Consider the following 18,866-nt stretch of genomic DNA (forward strand, 5'->3'; position numbering starts at 1 on the left):
CACAACTCTAGCTGTTGTTAGAGTACTTAACCACAACTCTAGCTGTTGTTAGAGTACTTAACCACAACTCTAGCTGTTGTTAGAGTACTTAACCACAACTCTAGCTGTTGTTAGAGTACTTAACCACAACTCTAGCTGTTGTTAGAGTACTTAACCACAACTCTAGCTGTTGTTAGAGTACTTAACCACAACTCTAGCTGTTGTTAGAGTACTTAACCACAACTCTAGCTGTTGTTAGAGTACTTAACCACAACTCTAGCTGTTGTTAGAGTACTTAACCACAACTCTAGCTGTTGTTAGAGTACTTAACCACAACTCTAGCTGTTGTTAGAGTACTTAACCACAACTCTAGCTGTTGTTAGAGTACTTAACCACAACTCTAGCTCAAGTACTTTACCGCACACTCTAGCCAACTTTCCCACCCTCAGCCACGCCCACCCTCCTCCCTTTTTGCTCACTCTCTTTTATAGCAGATGATGGCAATACTTCAGTACTTATGGTTTCTAAATTCCATAGCATATCTACTTTGGCTTCCTTTGGCTTCCTCTACTGCACTGAGGTACTACTTTTACTTTACTTAAAATACAAACTTTTAATAAGCTAAACTACCTTCTGCACTTGTTTTCATATTGCAAAACAACTTTGACTGACTTCACTTTTTTTTTCAGCAAACCACTATTAACAAAACAACTTTTTTTTCACTTAAACCAGCAAATACTGCACTAATAAAGCTAACCTACTTTTGTCTTTTCATCATCAAGCACTACTTAAGCTTATAAGCAAAACCACTTTTTTCTTTTCTTTTCATGTTTTACTGCACTTTTTTCTTCACTAAAACAAACAATGCACTAAGCAAAACCACTAATTTATTGTAAGGCTCCCTGTCAGAAGCTGGCTAAACCAGCAAATGAAATATTGCACACTATTTGCTCTCCCTTTTTGCCTAATGTTTTTTAGATTAGGGCGTGCAAGGCTCCCCGTCAGAAGCTGGCTAAACCAGCAAATGAAATATTGCACACTATTTAAATACGGGCTCTCCCTTTTTGCCTAATGTTTTTTAGATTAGGGCGTGCAAGGCTCCCCGTCAGAAGCTGGCTAAACCAGCAAATGAAATATTGCACACTATTTGCTCTCCCTTTTTGCCTAATGTTTTTTAGATTAGGGCGTGCAAGGCTCCCCGTCAGAAGCTGGCTAAACCAGCAAATGAAATATTGCACACTATTTAAATACGGGCTCTCCCTTTTTGCCTAATGTTTTTTAGATTAGGGCGTGCAAGGCTCCCCGTCAGAAGCTGGCTAAACCAGCAAATGAAATATTGCACACTATTTGCTCTCCCTTTTTGCCTAATTTTTTTTAGATTAGGGCGTGCAAGGCTCCCCGTCAGAAGCTGGCTAAACCAGCAAATGAAATATTGCACACTATTTAAGTACGGGCTCTCCCTTTTTGCCTAATTTTTTTAGATTAGGGCGTGCAAGGCTCCCCGTCAGAAGCTGGCTAAACCAGCAAATGAAATATTGCACACTATTTAAGTACGGGCTCTCCCTTTTTGCCTAATTTTTTTAGATTAGGGCGTGCAAGGCTCCCCGTCAGAAGCTGGCTAAACCAGCAAATGAAATATTGCACACTATTTAAATACGGGCTCTCCCTTTTTGCCTAATGTTTTTTAGATTAGGGCGTGCAAGGCTCCCCGTCAGAAGCTGGCTAAACCAGCAAATGAAATATTGCACACTATTTGCTCTCCCTTTTTGCCTAATGTTTTTTAGATTAGGGCGTGCAAGGCTCCCCGTCAGAAGCTGGCTAAACCAGCAAATGAAATATTGCACACTATTTAAATACGGGCTCTCCCTTTTTGCCTAATGTTTTTTAGATTAGGGCGTGCAAGGCTCCCCGTCAGAAGCTGGCTAAACCAGCAAATGAAATATTGCACACTATTTGCTCTCCCTTTTTGCCTAATTTTTTTTAGATTAGGGCGTGCAAGGCTCCCCGTCAGAAGCTGGCTAAACCAGCAAATGAAATATTGCACACTATTTAAGTACGGGCTCTCCCTTTTTGCCTAATTTTTTTAGATTAGGGCGTGCAAGGCTCCCCGTCAGAAGCTGGCTAAACCAGCAAATGAAATATTGCACACTATTTAAGTACGGGCTCTCCCTTTTTGCCTAATTTTTTTAGATTAGGGCGTGCAAGGCTCCCCGTCAGAAGCTGGCTAAACCAGCAAATGAAATATTGCACACTATTTAAATACGGGCTCTCCCTTTTTGCCTAATTTTTTTAGATTAGGGCGTGCAAGGCTCCCCGTCAGAAGCTGGCTAAACCAGCAAATGAAATATTGCACACTATTTAAATACGGGCTCTCCCTTTTTGCCTAATTTTTTTAGATTAGGGCGTGCAAGGCTCCCCGTCAGAAGCTGGCTAAACCAGCAAATGAAATATTGCACACTATTTGCTCTCCCTTTTTGCCTAATTTTTTTTAGATTAGGGCGTGCAAGGCTCCCCGTCAGAAGCTGGCTAAACCAGCAAATGAAATATTGCACACTATTTGCTCTCCCTTTTTGCCTAATTTTTTTTAGATTAGGGCGTGCAAGGCTCCCCGTCAGAAGCTGGCTAAACCAGCAAATGAAATATTGCACACTATTTAAACACGGGCTTGCCTAATTTTTTTAGATAGCAGGCAAAACCAGCAAATAAATTATTGCACACTATAATGATGCTAGTCATCTTAATTGTATGTACAGCATGATATGTTTTACCTCCTTCTTTTTTAATTGTCTCGAATGAGCAAAAACATAATCACACTATTTACGACTAACGTTTGGCCTGGAGTCTCATCTTGATACTTGGTGTTTCTTGATACTTGGCGTCTTTGATGTCTCTTAATATTCTGATGCTCTTGTCTGTAAGAAAAAAAATACTGATTTAACTTAAGAATTTTATTTACCTAAAAAAAAGTGTTGAGCTGTTTTTGAACTTAATACACGCGCCAGGAGAAGAATCGAGGCTAATTACTACCAGTCTCGATTTCAGGCCGCGACAAAAAATAAAAAGCTGCCATAGCAGGCGGCTTACATACACACAAGCTACAAGCTAAAGCCAGCGCTCAGCTGTAGGAGGCTTGAAGCTGACATTGGGAAGCTGACATTGGTAGGATTGAAGCTGGTAGGCAGCTATACCAACACTTAGACACTGACCTGACACAAGCTACTTCGATCAGGCAATTAAGCTAACACAAAGCCAGTGCTAGCTAACACAAAGCTCTACAAACCTTATAGCTTGGAGCAGTACTGGGTTAGGTAGAGGAGATCTGATGGACATAGAGGCTGCTGGGCTGGGTTCCTCAGTAGAGTATAGAGAAGGTAGAAGAGAACTTGAGGTAGAGCAGAGGTAGAAGAGGCTGAATAATGAGCTAGACTGCTGGGTTGCTAGTTAAACTAAAATCGTTCTCACTAAGGTTTCTCCAGCATTACCTTACATGGTAGTACATCACATTCCATATTACAGAGTCTTGGCAAGGTTTCTCCAGCATTACCTTACTTGGTAGTACATTACATTCCATATTACAAGAGTTTAAAGGTTCATAACTGTCAACACATTCAGATGACTAATAAAGATTAATGTACTAAATTGCTGTATAAATCATTGAAATTGCGGCACAAGTTCATAATGAATTAATGAATTAGCATACACTCGCTTTGGTTGTTCCACCCTAATTACTGTACACCCCTAGAGAGTACAGAACAAGGTAAACAGTGAACAGTAAGGTATCATGTCTCAGAACAACATAGAAGGACATGTGGCATGCTCGGTACGATCATGTAGCTATTCTGCTGTCCAATCACCAGTAAGTGTCATTGCGCCCTCTGTTCCGATTTATAAATCCCAGGGTCACAGCTAGTCCCTAAGGCAGGGCCTAGCACAGGCTCTACATCACCCTGAGGCATGATCCCAACTGTACAAAACTCTAATCAGTACTAACCTAGATACAAAGATAATGGGCCACCTGCCATGCACACAAGCTCAAAGCTATTTTATAATTAACACACAGTAACTTACCCACTGGAATAGGTAGCACTCAATGGAGGTTTCCTCCTGTTCAGATGATGGAGTGGTTGGTTGATCCATTGTATGGTGGTACTCCCTCCGTTGCACATGAAGAGAGAGAGAGGGATAGAATAGTCACCCATACACCACACAGCTACAAGCATAAGCACAGCATACACTCGCCTTGGTTGTACCACCCTAATTACTGTACACCCCTAGAGAGTACAGAACAAGGTAAACAGTAAACAGTTAGGTATCATGTCTCAGAACAATATAGAACCTGTGCCAGGACATGTGGCATGCTCGGTACGATCGGGTCATGACAACGTAGCTATTCTGCCTCATTCCTGTCCAATCACCAGTAAGTGTCATTGCGCCCCCACTGGGCAGTATTGCTCTGTTCCGATTTCTAAATCCCATGCCTTCAGGGCTACCGATACCGCAACGCGATGGCAGGATCCCAAAAGCAAGGAATCTAGAAATCGAACAGAGGCTATACTGTCAAGTTTTCCCAAAGGTAAGGATCGCTCAAGACGCTCGACTTGCTGATCATACAACAGGTCAACAGGGTCACAGCTAGTCCCTAAGGCAGGGCCTAGCACAGGCTCTACATCACCCTGAGGCATGATCCCAACTGTACAAAGCTCTAATCAGTACTAACATAGATACAAAGATAATGGGCCACCTGCCATTATTTTATAATTAACACACAGTAACTTACCCACTGGAATAGGTAGGAGGTCTCCTCCTGTTCAAGTGGCAGGATGATGGAGTAGTTGGTTGGTCCATTCTATGGTGGTACTACCTCCGTTGCACATGAAGAGAGAGAGAGGGATAGAATAGTCACCCATACACCACACAGCTACAAGCATAAGCACTCGTACCACCCTAATCACTGTACACCCCTAGAGAGTACAGAACAAGGTAAACAGTGAACAGTTAGGTATCATGTCTCAGAACAACATAGAACCTGTGCCAGGACATGTGGCATGCTCGGTACGATCGGGTCATGACAACGTAGCTATCCTGTATCATTCCTGTCCAATCACCAGTAAGTGTCATTGCACCCCCACTGGGCAGTATTGCTCTGTTCCGATTTCTAAATCCCATGCCTTCAGGGCTACCGATACTGCAACGCGATGGCAGGATCCCAAAAGCAAGGAATCTAGAAATCGAACAGAGGCTATACTGTCAAGTTTTCCCAAAGGTAAGGATCGCTCAAGACGCTCGACTTGCTGATCATACAACAGGTCAACAGGATCACAGCTAGTCCCTAAGGCAGGGCCTAGCACAGGCTCTACATCACCCTGAGGCAAGCTCTAATCAGTACTAACCTAGATACAAAGCCACCTGCCATGCACACAAGCTCAAAGTTATTTTATAATTAACACACAGTAACTTACCCACTGGAATAGGTAGCACTCAATGGAGGTCTCCTCCTGTTCAAGTGGCAGGAGTGGTTGGTTGGTCCATTCTATGGTGGTACTCCCTCCGTTGCACATGAAGAGAGAGAGAGAGAGGGATAGAATAGTCACCCATACACCACACAGCTACAAGCATAAGCACAGCATACACCCTAATTACTGTACACCCCTAGAGAGTACAGAACAAGGTAAACAGTGAACAGTTAGGTATCATGTCTCAGAACAACATAGAATCTGTGCCAGGACATGTGGCATGCTCGGTACGATCGGGTCATGACAACGTAGCTATTCTGCATCATTCCTGTCCAATCACCAGTAAGTTTCATTGCGCCCCCACTGGGCAGTATTGCTCTGTTCCGATTTCTAAATCCCATGCCTTCAGGGCTACCGATACCGCAACGCGATGGCAGGATCCCAAAAGCAAGGAATCTAGAAATCGAACAGAGGCTATACTGTCAAGTTTTCCCAAAGGTAAGGATCGCTCAAGACGCTCGACTTGCTGATCATACAACAGGTCAACAGGGTCACAGCTAGTCCCTAAGGCAGTGCCTAGCACAGGCTCTACATCACTCTGAGGCATGATCCCAACTGTACAAAGCTCTAATCAGTACTAACCTAGATACAAAGATAATGGGCCACCTGCCATGCACACAAGCTCAAAGTTATTTTATAATTTACACACAGTAACTTACCCACTGGAATAGGTAGGAGGTCTCCTCCTGTTCAAGTGGCAGGATGATGGAGTGGTTGGTTGGTCCATTCTATGGTGGTACTCCCTCCATGTGCAATGGAGAGAGAGAGAGGGATAGAATAGTCACCCATACACCACACAGCATACACTCGCCTTGGTGGTTGTACCACCCTAATTACTGTACACCCCTAGAGAGTACAGAACAAGGTAAACAGTAAACAGTTAGGTATCATGTCTCAGAACAACATAGAACCTGTGCCAGGACATGTGGCATGCTCGGTACGATCGGGTCATGACAACGTAGCTATTCTGCATCATTCCTGTCCAATCACCAGTAAGTGTCATTGCGCCCCCACTGGGCAGTATTGCTCTGTTCCGATTTCTAAATCCCATGCCTTCAGGGCTACCGATACCGCAACGCGATGGCAGGATCCCAAAAGCAAGGAATCTAGAAATCGAACAGAGGCTATACTGTCAAGTTTTCCCAAAGGTAAGGATCGCTCAAGACGCTCGACTTGCTGATCATACAACAGGTCAACAGGGTCACAGCTAGTCCCTAAGGCAGGGCCTAGCACAGGCTCTACATCACTCTGAGGCATGATCCCAACTGTACAAAGCTCTAATCAGTACTAACCTAGATACAAAGATAATGGGCCACCTGCCATGCACACAAGCTCAAAGTTATTTTATAATTAACACACAGTAACTTACCCACTGGAATAGGTAGGAGGTCTCCTCCTGTTCAAGTGGCAGGATGATGGAGTGGTTGGTTGGTCCATTCTATGGTGGTACTCCCTCCGTTGCACATGGAGAGAGAGAGAGGGATAGAATAGTCACCCATACACCACACAGCATACACTCGCCTTGGTGGTTGTACCACCCTAATTACTGTACACCCCTAGAGAGTACAGAACAAGGTAAACAGTAAACAGTTAGGTATCATGTCTCAGAACAACATAGAACCTGTGCCAGGACATGTGGCATGCTCGGTACGATCGGGTCATGACAACGTAGCTATTCTGCCTCATTCCTGTCCAATCACCATTAAGTATCATTGCGCCCCCACTGGGCAGTATTGCTCTGTTCCGATTTCTAAATCCCATGCCTTCAGGGCTACCGATACCGCAACGCGATGGCAGAATCCCAAAAACAAGGAATCTAGAAATCGAACAGAGGCTATACTGTCAAGTTTTCCCAAAGGTAAGGATCGCTCAAGACGCTCGACTTGCTGATCATACAACAGGTCAACAGAGTCACAGCTAGTCCCTAAGGCAGGGCCTAGCACAGGCTCTACATCACCCTGAGGCATGATCCCAACTGTACAACGCTCTAATCAGTACTAACCTAGATACAAAGATAATCCATGCACACAAGCTCAAAGCTATTTAATAATAATATTAACACACAGTAACTTACCCACTGGAATAGGTAGCACTCTCTCCTCCTGTTCAAGTGGCAGGATGATGGAGTGGTTGGTTGGTCCATTGTATGGTGGTACTCCCTCCGTTGCAGAGAGAGGGATAGAGTAGCCATCATGCTGCCATACACGTACACAGCTACAAGCATAATTTATTTAAAGCGCAGCACTCATAGTAAGTGGGCGGGGCTATTCTTTGGGACAAAGGGCGACTCATTCATGAGACTACTATATCATATGCAGGCATGCATGTGGGACAAAGGACGACTCATTCATGAGACTACTATCATGCAGGCATGCATGATTCCGCTATAATTAATGATTAATTAATGGCAAAATTATTTTTATTATATTAATGGCAAAATAGCAGTTAGGTGTCTATTATTGTGTGTCAGTCTCTTAGTTGTCCTGCGAGTGTCCATAATTATTCAATCCATGGGCAAGGGAGGGCAGCAAATTGTATCATGATCGTAATAAAAAGGCGTATTACATGGTATAGTAGAGTCTGTCCCGGGTGGTGTGCTGTCCTAGCTGGTAGTAGGTAGGTCTTGTAGTGTTGGTTAGTTGGTGATGCTGGCTCTTAGTAGAACTTGCTGCTCCCTCCGACTAGGTGTGGGGATAAAGACACGGATGATGTGTGATGTGTGTACTGTACACAAAAACACAGCATGTACGACACAATGCATGGGTGGAGGTGTGGTCAAGAGGGTTACCATGTATGGGGGTGTGACCACATATCAGTACAGTGAGTGGGGGTGTGGCCCCATATATACAGGATGTGCAGGTACAATGTGTGGATAGAGGTGTGGTCTGCACTGATAATAATGAAGTGATTCCGTATGACCAGGTGAAAAACATAAAACAACCAAACCGACAATATACTAGACTATAGAATGAACTAAGAATGAACTAAGAATAAGCTTAGCCTGCGTAAGCAAGTTGGAGGAAGAAGCTGAGCAGAACAGAAACCGATCCAAACAGTGGCATACATTAATTTAGTGTAATAATTATACAGAATAACTTCTCCTGCATTGGTCCATCAGAGCAGTGGAGCCATCATCAGATCATTGCCACCATGGGAGTCCTCTCTATACAAACTTACAACACACTTCACACTTCATGTAATAAAAATGGAAGACACTCCCACGCACCATGCAAAGCTATGGTTTCCTGGCATTGAAATGTGAACAACTATACAACATTTCTCGAGGGCTCAAATAATGAACTTTCCCGCTACACAGTAGTAGAGGTCAATGCATAAGTGGAGTTAACTACCTAATGCTGGTACAATAATAAAATACAATTTCTTAAGCCAAGAGTAGAAGAAATGTTTTAAACTGGCTAGTCAATTGCATCTGACCCAAAACAGAGAGTACCGTACAATAATTATTAGACTATACCTTGTGTGGCCGACTCCCTTTGTTTAGAGTAGCCTTTCCTGTCAGAAAATCACATACACTGCCTGCAGATTGAGTGATGAAGAAAGGGGAGCTCAAGATGCTACTCTACAGTCAATTACTGATAATGTTACGAAATGTACAAGCAACAGAATATTCGTACATGATACAGTAACTGGACCTTTGGTGTCTATTATTGTGTGTCAGTCTCTTAGTTGTCCTGCGAGTGTCCATAATTATTCAATCCATTGGCGAGGGAGGGCAGCAAATTGTATCATGATCGTTATACAAAGGCGTATTACATGGGTATAGTAGAGTCTGTCCCGGGTGGTGTGCTGTCCTAGCTGGTAGTAGGTAGGTCTTGTAGAGTGTTGGTTAGTGGGTGATGCTGGCTCTTAGTAGAACTTGCTGCTCCCTCCGACTAGGTGTGGGGATAAAGACACGGATGATGTGTGTACTGTACACAAAAACACAGCATAGGATTGGGGTGTGGTCAAGAGGGTTACCATGTATGGGGGTGTGACCACATATCAGTACAGTGAGTGGGGGTGTGGCCCCATATATACAGGATGTGCAGATACAATGTGTGGATAGAGGTGTGGTCTGCACTGTATAAAAATTAATGAAGTGATTCCGTATGACCAGGTGAAAAACATAAAACAACCAAACCGACAATATACTAGACTATAGAATGAACTAAGAATGAACTAATTAAGAATAAGCTTAGCCTGCGTAAGCAAGTTGGAGGAAGAAGCTGAGCAGAACAGAAACCGATCCAAACAGTGGCATACATTAATTTAGTGTAATAATTATACAGAATAACTTCTCCTGCATTGGTCCATCAGAGCAGTGGAGCCATCATCAGATCATTGCCACCATGGGAGTCCTCTCTATACAAACTTACAACACACTTCACACTTCATGTAATAAAAATGGAAGACATTCCCACGCACCATGCAAAGCTATGGTTTCCTGGCATTGAAATGTGAACAACTATACAACATTTCTCGAGTGCTCAAATAATGAACTTTCCCGCTACACAGTAGTAGAGGTCAATGCATAAGTGGAGTTAACTACCTAATGCTGGTACAATAATAAAATACAATTTCTTGAGTAGAAGAAATGTTTTAAACTGGCTAGTGATTGAAGGCAATTGCATCTGACCCAAAACAGAGAAGATCATCTAAGTACCGTACAATAATTATTAGACTATACCTTGTGTGGCCGACTCCCTCTGTTTAGAGTAGCCTTTCCTGTCAGAAAATTACATACACTGCCTGCAGATTGAGTGATGAAGAAAGGGGAGCTAAATTAAGATGCTCCTCTACAGTCAATTACTGATAATGTTACGAAATGTACAAGCAACAGTCTATTATTGTGTGTCAGTCTCTTAGTTGTCCTGCGAGTGTCCATAATTATTCAATCCATGGGCGAGGGAGGGCAGCAAATTGTATCATGATCGTAATACAAAGGCATATTACATGGTATAGTAGAGTCTGTCCCGGGTGGTGTGCTGTCCTAGCTGGTAGTAGGTAGGTCTTGTAGTGTGTTGGTTAGTTGGTGATGCTGGCTCTTAGTAGAACTTGCTGCTCCCTCCGACTAGGTGTGGGGATAAAGACACGGATGATGTGTGTACTGTACTGTACATAAAAACACAGCATGTACGACACAATGCATGGGTGGAGGTGTGGTCAAGAGGGTTACCATGTATGGGGGTGTGACCACATATCAGTACAGTGAGTGGGGGTGTGGCCCCATATATACAGGATGTGCAGGTACAATGTGTGGATAGAGGTGTGGTCTGCACTGTATAAAAATTAATGAAGTGATTCCGTATGACCAGGTGAAAAACATAAAACAACCAAACCGACAATATACTAGACTATAGAATGAACTAAGAATGAACTGATTAAGAATAAGCTTAGCCTGCGTAAGCAAGTTGGAGGAAGAAGCTGAGCAGAACAGAAACCGATCCAAACAGTGGCATACATTAATTTAGTGTAATAATTATACAGAATAACTTCTCCTGCATTGGTCCATCAGAGCAGTGGAGCCATCATCAGATCATTGCCACCATGGGAGTCCTCTCTATACAAACTTACAACACACTTCATGTAATACAAATGGAAGAAACTCCCACGCACCATGCAAAGCTATGGTTTCCTGGCATTGAAATGTGAAACTATACAACATTTCTCGAGGGCTCAAATAACGAACTTTCACGCTACACAGTAGTAGAGGTCAATGCATAAGTGGAGTTAACTACCTAATGCTGGTACAATAATAAAATACAATTTCTTAAGCCAAGAGTAGAAGAAATGTTTTAAACTGGCTAGTGATTGAAGGCAATTGCATCTGACCCAAAACAGAGAAGGTACCGTACAATAATTATCAGACTATACCTTGTGTGGCCGACTCCCTTTGTTTAGAGTAGCCTTTCCTGTCAGAAAATCACATACACTGCCTGCAGATTGAGTGATGAAGAAAGGGGAGCTCAAGATGCTACTCTACAGTCAATTACTGATAATGTTACGAAATGTACAAGCAACAGAATATTCGTACATGATACAGTAACTGGACCTTTGGTGTCTATTATTGTGTGTCAGTCTCTTAGTTGTCCTGCGAGTGTCCATAATTATTCAATCCATTGGCGAGGGAGGGCAGCAAATTGTATCATGATCGTAATACAAAGGCGTATTACATGGGTATAGTAGAGTCTGTCCCGGGTGGTGTGCTGTCCTAGCTGGTAGTAGGTAGGTCTTGTAGAGTGTTGGTTAGTGGGTGATGCTGGCTCTTAGTAGAACTTGCTGCTCCCTCCGACTAGGTGTGGGGATAAAGACACGGATGATGTGTGTACTGTACACAAAAACACAGCATAGGATTGGGGTGTGGTCAAGAGGGTTACCATGTATGGGGGTGTGACCACATATCAGTACAGTGAGTGGGGGTGTGGCCCCATATATACAGGATGTGCAGGTACAATGTGTGGATAGAGGTGTGGTCTGCACTGTATAAAAATTAATGAAGTGATTCCGTATGACCAGGTGAAAAACATAAAACAACCAAACCGACAATATACTAGACTATAGAATGAACTAAGAATGAACTAAGAATAAGCTTAGCCTGCGTAAGCAAGTTGGAGGAAGAAGCTGAGCAGAACAGAAACCGATCCAAACAGTGGCATACATTAATTTAGTGTAATAATTATACAGAATAACTTCTCCTGCATTGGTCCATCAGAGCAGTGGAGCCATCATCAGATCATTGCCACCATGGGAGTCCTCTCTGTACAAACTTACAACACACTTCACACTTCATGTAATATAAATGGAAGACACTCCCACGCACCATGCAAAGCTATGGTTTCCTGGCATTAAAATGTGAACAACTATATTTTCTCGAGGGCTCAAATAACGAACTTTCCCACTACCGTGTAACGGTTAACTACCTACATAATCAATTTCTTAAGCCAAGAGTAGAAGAAATGTATTAACTGGCTATAGTGATTGAAGGCAATTGCATCTGACCCAAAACAGAGAAGATCATCTAAGTACCGTACAATAATTATTAGACTATACCTTGTGTGGCCGACTCCCTCTGTTTAGAGTAGCCTTCCCTGTCAGAAAACTGCCTGCAGATTGAGTGATGAAGAAAGGGGAGCTCAAGATGCTACTCTACAGTCAATTACTGATAATGTTACGAAAATAATGTACAAGCAACAGAATATTCATACATGATACAGTAACTGGCCCTTTGTCTCTCAGAGGTAGATCCACTCCATCCCCGGAGCCAATAGCCAATAACCGATCATCTCCTCCTCGATCAGAACGCTATGTTGCGGCCTGGAAGGCTAAGAATCATAGCCCCATCCATACATCCATATAAATTCAGTATCCAATGAATCATTAATACTAATGGCTTGGAGATCTATAATCCTGTGCTCGTGAAAGGGGCTGAATACCAGAGGAAGTAATAGATAATAGCACACTACATCACGGGACAATACATAATTATTATACTGACCCTTTCCTGTCGTATGTTGTAGTGCTCTTATATATACGTACGTCAGCAGCCATTCAGTGATAAAAATTAAGAGTGGGGCGTCCCCCATAAAAGATGAAATGACAATAAGAGTGATTGAATGCTGAATCCTGTGCTGTGCAGCGTTGAGTAGTTATCTGTGAGTAAGACATGAGAGAACAATATAAGGACAGTATACACAGAGCTACTTTAACACAAGGCTGTCACTATTAATATCCAACTACCATCTTGCTAAAAAATATCCAATAGCTATCAGTAGCGCTCACCAAAAGGTACAAGGAGACAGTCGTCTCAGGTTGCTCTCTCTTTGTCTCTTGCAAATGACATGTGCTCTATCCTGACATGCGTGACAACTCATTTGTGTACCACGAGGTAGGCAGCCATAGGCACAGCTCATAGCAGCTTCACTCTCTGGCCCGGGCTGCATAGGAGGTTGGTCACTATTGTTACAAAATGTATCTGCATCAGTAACTTACTGGTGGGCGGGGCTGGTAGTAGGGGCCTACTAAAGTGGGCGTGGCTAGCTAGCTGTTACAGATACTATTATGTGTATCTATGCTGTACTGGTCAAGATGCTTGGTGTGTGTGGAGGATCTGTGTTCAGGTCTTGTAGAGCGAGAGTCAGACAGCGGAGCAATGGCGCTGGTAACTTGTGTCTGTGTACATGTATTTATTACAGTGTGTGTGTACAGCTGAGCCATTTCTAAGCGGTTACTCTGGCACTTATGTGGAGAGTATGTATGAGAGTTGGCAGTAAGACAAGAGTTCTGTGCATAAAGTGAGTCTCTACCCAGTGTGTGTGTGTGTGTGTGTGTGTGTGTGTGTGTGTGTGTGTGTACTGTGTGGGTGTGTGTGTGTGTGTGTGTAGGGATCAGGAGATGTCAAGTATCACCTCGGTACTTCATTGGAGAGAGTCCACCGTTACACATAAAAAAAGATCAAACTCTCAGTGGTGGCTAATCCCTCACACCTTGAAGGTACACTACCCTCACACCCGCCCCTTCACTACCCTCACACCTTGAAGGTACACTACCCTCACACCCGCCCCTTCACTACCCTCACACCCGCCCCTTCACTACCCTCACACCCGCCCCTTCACTACCCTCACACTCCCCCCTCACCACTTTCACACCTGCCCCCTCACTACCCTCACAGCTGTGGACCCTGTCGTGCAGGGCAAGACACGTGCAGGGCAGTTCTATAAAGGAGATACAGCAGGTTAACCATCACATTACCTGTGTGCCTAGTCCCCTACCACACCATCACATTACCTGTGTGCCTAGTCCCCTACCACACCATCACACTACCTGTGTGCCTAGTCCCCTACCACACCATCACACTACATGTGTGCCTAGTCCCCTACCACACCATCACACTACCTGTGTGCCTAGTCCCCCTACCACACCGTCACACTACCTGTGTGCCTAGTCCCCCTACCACACCATCACACTACCTGTGTGTGTGTACCCCCCCCCCCCTAAAGCACTGTCTGTGTGTGTGTGTGTGTGTGTGTGTGTACCCCCCCCCCCTAAAGCACTGTGTGTGTGTGTGTGTGTGTGTGTGTGTGCCCCCCCCTAAAGAACTGTTTGTGTGTGTGTGTGTGTGTGTGTGTGTGTGTGTGTACCCCCCCCTAAAGCACTGTGTGTGTGTGTGTGTGTGTGTGTACCCCCCCCCCCCCCCCTAAAGCACTGTGTGTGTGTGTGTGTATCTCGAAATAAACACCCCAGACACTGTGATACACCATTCTGAGAGTTTCATTGGCATATGGAGACACTGTGGTAGTGGTACACCATTCTGAGAGCTTCATTGGCATATGGAGACACTGTGATACACCATTCTGAGAGTTTCATTGGCATATGGAGACACTGTGATACACCATTCTGAGAGTTTCATTAGCATGTGGAGCTGCTCTGAGGCTGTGCAAAGTCATCATGGTGTACACTGTATGTGGTTACAGCCAAGTTACCCAATATTGCTGTACATGTATCTACTACTCTTGCTGCTGTGCTTGAGGTCAATTAGTCTAGTCTCAAACTGTTATCTCCATCAGCCATTACTACTAGTACATGTGTTGTGTTTATGCAGCCCCTTGTCTCATGTGTCCCCTGGTCAAGCCAGCTACACTGTGTGCAATAGCTCTCTGAGTGAGTTTGGAGTGCTTGGGTTTGATCTTGGCTTCTCCATGAGCAACCCTAATGCACTGGTGTGCTGGGAGGCACAGTTTGGAGACTTCCACAATACAGCACAGGTAGGTACAGGGCACTTCACTTGACCAACCCACTACTGTACACACACTAGCTACAATGTACCATAGATTGAAGAGTTAGAGGGATAGGAAACGGTTGGTATCTCGAGTAACATCCGCGCTACGCTGCGGTTTAATCGAGGCCATCACAACAATATCTATTTCTACACTCAGTGCATAATAAACTACAAGTAACTGTGCTTAGTCCGTGCAACTCACTTATATTTCAAGGTCTATACCTATTGTAGTAGTCATAACCAGCACGCTTACACGTTACATGTTCCAATAGCTCTAAAACAGCCTTGGGAACATATAACTTTATTGGAAAGTCTCTTTTTACTGGGTGTGGTCAGTCATTAGCAAGTACTACACGTGGCTCATGGACTAGGTGTGTTATAAGTTGCTGAAAGAGATAATGTCTCGAGGAAACACAGCTTTGGGAGTTACCCGGCAAAAATGTGGTTAATAGCCTCGTTCATAGGCGTAGCGCGGATAATTTTCGAGGCTCCACTGCAGATTCAATGTAAAATCATCACGTGCACCACTCCGTTTCCTATCCCTCTAACTCTTCAATCTATGAATGTACACAGTGGGACCACACTATAGGCTCTAAGCAGGTCAAATTTTTTTGTTTCATTGAAAAGCTTGTATTTATGTACCATGGTGTGTGCAGTGTTGATATTGCCCCTCCCCTTTGTATAGTGCATCATAGATCAGTTCATCTGCTCTGGTCAGGACAAGTGGGTCTGCCAGAGTGGCCTAGTGCTGCTATTACCTCATGGGTATGAAGGTATGGGCCCTGAACACTCGTCAGCAAGATTAGAGAGGTTCCTACAAGGTACTGTATGGTAGGCCTTGTACTGTGTGCTCACTGTACCACTACACTATAGGTTGCTGTGATAATCCTGATAGCATTGAACCATTGCACCCAGAGCTAGGACTGGACAGACCACTAGCTCAACTGTATGAGTGCAACTGGCAGGTACGTGTGTGTGTGTGTGGGCGGGTGTGCGTGTGTGTAGTGAGTGACCTCTTAATGTCCTTCACAGGTGGTCAACTGTACTACACCAGCTAATATCTTCCATGCTCTGAGGAGACAAATTCAACTACCCTTCAGAAAACCAGTAAGCTAGTGTGTGAGTGTGTGTGTGGGTGTATATGTGTGTGAGTTTGTGTAACTAGTGCTGTTATGTTGTACTGTAGTTGGTTGTCATGACACCCAAGAGTCTGCTACAACACGCTGATGCCAGGTCACCAATCTCAGACATGACAGAAGGTACAATGCATGTGCTGCATGTGATACTGTACATGTTTAGGCTAACACAACCAACTGCTCTGACTACTAGTGGATGTAAGTACATGTGTGGATAAATAGTTATGTGTGTCCTTGCCTAACCTCTCTTTCCTCCTTTCCTTCCTCCCCTTTCTTATTGTGTGTAGGCACCAGCTTTCAGAGAGTGTATGTGGACAGGGAATGTGGAGAAGGGGTCAAAGTTCAGCGTGTATTATTCTGTACTGGCAAGATCCACTATGAGCTGTATAAAGAGAGACAGCGATTAGGCCTCACCAATAAAGTGGCCATTATCAGAATTGAACAGGTAGAGTACCTATGTAGACACATATACGACCTTTGACCCCTTTATACGGGTACATTTGGCAAAGGAGGCAATTGATTATCAATGTTCGCTTGACTAACATGCTGCTATATTTATCACACGTATACTGCATAATAATAATTATTGGCAATCATTAATTTCGTCCCCAGATATCCCCATTCCCATACGACCTGGTGATGAGTGAGTTGACTCGTTATCCCTCGGCTGAGTTGAGATGGGTACAAGAAGAACCTAAGAACATGGGGGCGTGGTCTTATGTCTAGCCACGCCTACACACGTCCACATGTAAGAAGAAGTTGAGTACATGTAAGAGTGGCTAGTCATGATCAAAAGTGGACCACCTAGTATAGTGTATAGGCTGCTTTAGATAACTGGAATTATATCTGCTAACGCATGCAGAGTGTGACTCTTTCCCCCACCAGAACTGTGATCTGAGCATGTCATGTGATAGGCCTTGTCTAGAGCTACAGAATGCATCTCTTAGTTTTGATATTGATTGCTTTTTAGTGAAGTTATGACCTCCCGATAGTTGCTTGTGTGAGGGTTACCGCCTGTTGTCGTAGCTAAGTTTGAGAGGCCATAACACAAGTTATGTTGCAATTTCCAAAATAATAGTTTATGTATTTAGTAACTCTTTCACATCAAGACTGTACATACACACACAATTATTGCAGCTCAAGCTGAAATAGCTCGATTTGAAATAGTTTTACCTTGAGAAATAACTTTTTAAGGAATTATTATCACGTAGTGAGTGGTCTAATTGTTATCTCGCTTGTTAGATTCGTGAGGGTCAGTTGGACTGTTGGATGCTCTGGCTCTAGACTGAGGATGATCAAACATCCGCGAGGAACTGCGGGAAATAGTCAACAGTGTCCTCAAGAGATTCAAGAAAGAGGTAGAGACATTAACTACATTATATATAGTGTGGATGTGTGTGCCCGCCCCCTCATACACTGTGTACATGTGTGTGATGTGATGACCCGCCCCCTCGTACACTGTGTACGTGTGTGTGATGTGATGACCCCCCCCTCATACACTGTGTGTGTGTGTGATGTGATGACCCGCCCCCTCATACACTGTGTGTGTGTGTGTCATGACCCACCCCCCTCACACACACACTAGGGACTATGATTAAGTCACGACTCAGCAAGCTACCTGCAATGCACTTGGATCATTATTTTCATCACTCAAGCCGACGCCCATCTGCCCGCCCACTCATGTCGGACACCTCCATTGGGGAGGACGGACAATAATTATAAGAACTATTACTTTTAGTTTGAATCAATAATTAGTTGTTACTTTCTGTTGTTAAAAAAATGTATGTAGTCTCATGAATCAGCCGCCCTTCAATGTGTTGCTAGGACTTTACCTCGAGGTAATACTAAGAAATGGTAAAGATCGTTAACAAAACATCTAATACTAACGGAAATTGCCCTATGTGTAGATTTGATGACCCTTTACCAGACAGGCTCACACACAAGATGGAGACGGATGGTGAGGAAAAGCGTTCACTTGTCCTTCCCTCTAGGAGCTTCCACAAGGCTGGATATCGGATGGATACTCACCCAAAAGGCCAGCAGCAATGGATCACGAGGCAAAGAGCATCGCAGCGAGTACAAGTGAGTGGCTAGTCATGATCAAAAGTGGACCACCTAGTATAGTGTATAGGCTGCTTTAGATGACTGGCATTCAATATCTGCTAATAGATATCATTACTAGTGATCAAACTATACAGCTTCTGTGACAAATGCATCCATTGCTACACATTTGTTGACTCGTTACTTCATTGCGTACAGTGATGGAGAGCACGAGAGGGGCGGAGTCAGTGACACGTTGCTATGACAACATATGATGGAGGAGTTACAAGGTGACACTGTGGAGTTCGTCGAATACCCATTGGACGTCTTTCACTGCAGATAAAGTAAGAAATAGTGAGTACTGCCGCGTGCAGAGTGTGACTCTTTCCCCCACCAAAACTGTGATCTAAGCATGTCATGTGA

The 18,866-nt window shown here is 43.9% G+C and overlaps 1 protein-coding gene and 2 long non-coding RNA genes across 19 annotated transcripts; 1 reads left to right on the top strand and 2 right to left on the bottom strand.

Moving 5' to 3' along the window:
- Positions 1 to 2,859: 2,859 nt before the first annotated feature.
- Positions 2,860 to 4,339, bottom strand: LOC135332212 (uncharacterized). Its single transcript, XR_010393167.1, has 2 exons — positions 4,048 to 4,339; positions 2,860 to 2,891 (listed from the first exon to the last, which is right to left on the bottom strand). It is a non-coding gene; the product is annotated as an uncharacterized LOC135332212 (long non-coding RNA).
- A 3,554-nt stretch (positions 4,340 to 7,893) lies between these two features.
- LOC135331567 (uncharacterized) lies at positions 7,894 to 13,433 on the bottom strand. 11 transcript variants are annotated; one of them, XR_010393025.1, is made up of 8 exons: positions 13,272 to 13,432; positions 12,988 to 13,142; positions 12,715 to 12,806; positions 11,545 to 12,595; positions 10,180 to 11,428; positions 9,146 to 9,385; positions 8,968 to 9,029; positions 7,894 to 8,173 (listed from the first exon to the last, which is right to left on the bottom strand). It is a non-coding gene; the product is annotated as an uncharacterized LOC135331567 (long non-coding RNA). The 11 variants fall into 11 exon arrangements; XR_010393023.1 differs by having other exon boundaries at positions 12,698 to 12,806; XR_010393024.1 differs by having other exon boundaries at positions 12,715 to 12,814.
- A 57-nt stretch (positions 13,434 to 13,490) lies between these two features.
- Positions 13,491 to 18,201, top strand: LOC135331564 (2-oxoglutarate dehydrogenase complex component E1-like). 7 transcript variants are annotated; one of them, XM_064526775.1, is made up of 13 exons: positions 13,491 to 13,650; positions 13,698 to 14,029; positions 14,161 to 14,223; positions 14,733 to 14,948; positions 15,091 to 15,253; positions 15,953 to 16,088; positions 16,141 to 16,232; positions 16,300 to 16,374; positions 16,454 to 16,601; positions 16,691 to 16,848; positions 17,016 to 17,151; positions 17,646 to 17,761; positions 17,989 to 18,201. In XM_064526775.1, the coding sequence occupies exons 5-11, from the start codon at positions 15,188 to 15,190 to the stop codon at positions 17,127 to 17,129; spliced, it is 789 nt and encodes a 262-aa protein (XP_064382845.1). In that variant the 5' UTR covers positions 13,491 to 13,650; positions 13,698 to 14,029; positions 14,161 to 14,223; positions 14,733 to 14,948; positions 15,091 to 15,187; the 3' UTR covers positions 17,130 to 17,151; positions 17,646 to 17,761; positions 17,989 to 18,201. The 7 variants fall into 7 exon arrangements, with proteins under 7 accessions (XP_064382845.1, XP_064382842.1, XP_064382843.1 ...); XM_064526772.1 differs by having other exon boundaries at positions 13,698 to 13,783; positions 13,874 to 14,029; positions 14,733 to 15,253; XM_064526773.1 differs by having other exon boundaries at positions 13,698 to 13,783; positions 13,874 to 13,982; positions 14,733 to 15,253.
- The last annotated feature ends 665 nt before the right edge of the window (positions 18,202 to 18,866 follow it).

This window comes from Halichondria panicea, chromosome 2 (assembly GCF_963675165.1).
Source record: "Halichondria panicea chromosome 2, odHalPani1.1, whole genome shotgun sequence".
Taxonomy (NCBI): domain Eukaryota; kingdom Metazoa; phylum Porifera; class Demospongiae; order Suberitida; family Halichondriidae; genus Halichondria; species Halichondria panicea.

Coding starts and splice junctions, on each gene's coding strand:
- LOC135331564 (XM_064526771.1), top strand. CDS start 14,903: ATGTGGAGCTGCTCTGAGGCTGTGCAAAGTCATCATGGTGTACACTGT. Junction 16,233..16,299: donor TGTATGAGTGCAACTGGCAG/GTACGTGTGTGT, acceptor TGTCCTTCACAG/GTGGTCAACTGTACTACACC. Junction 16,375..16,453: donor AACTACCCTTCAGAAAACCA/GTAAGCTAGTGT, acceptor GTTGTACTGTAG/TTGGTTGTCATGACACCCAA.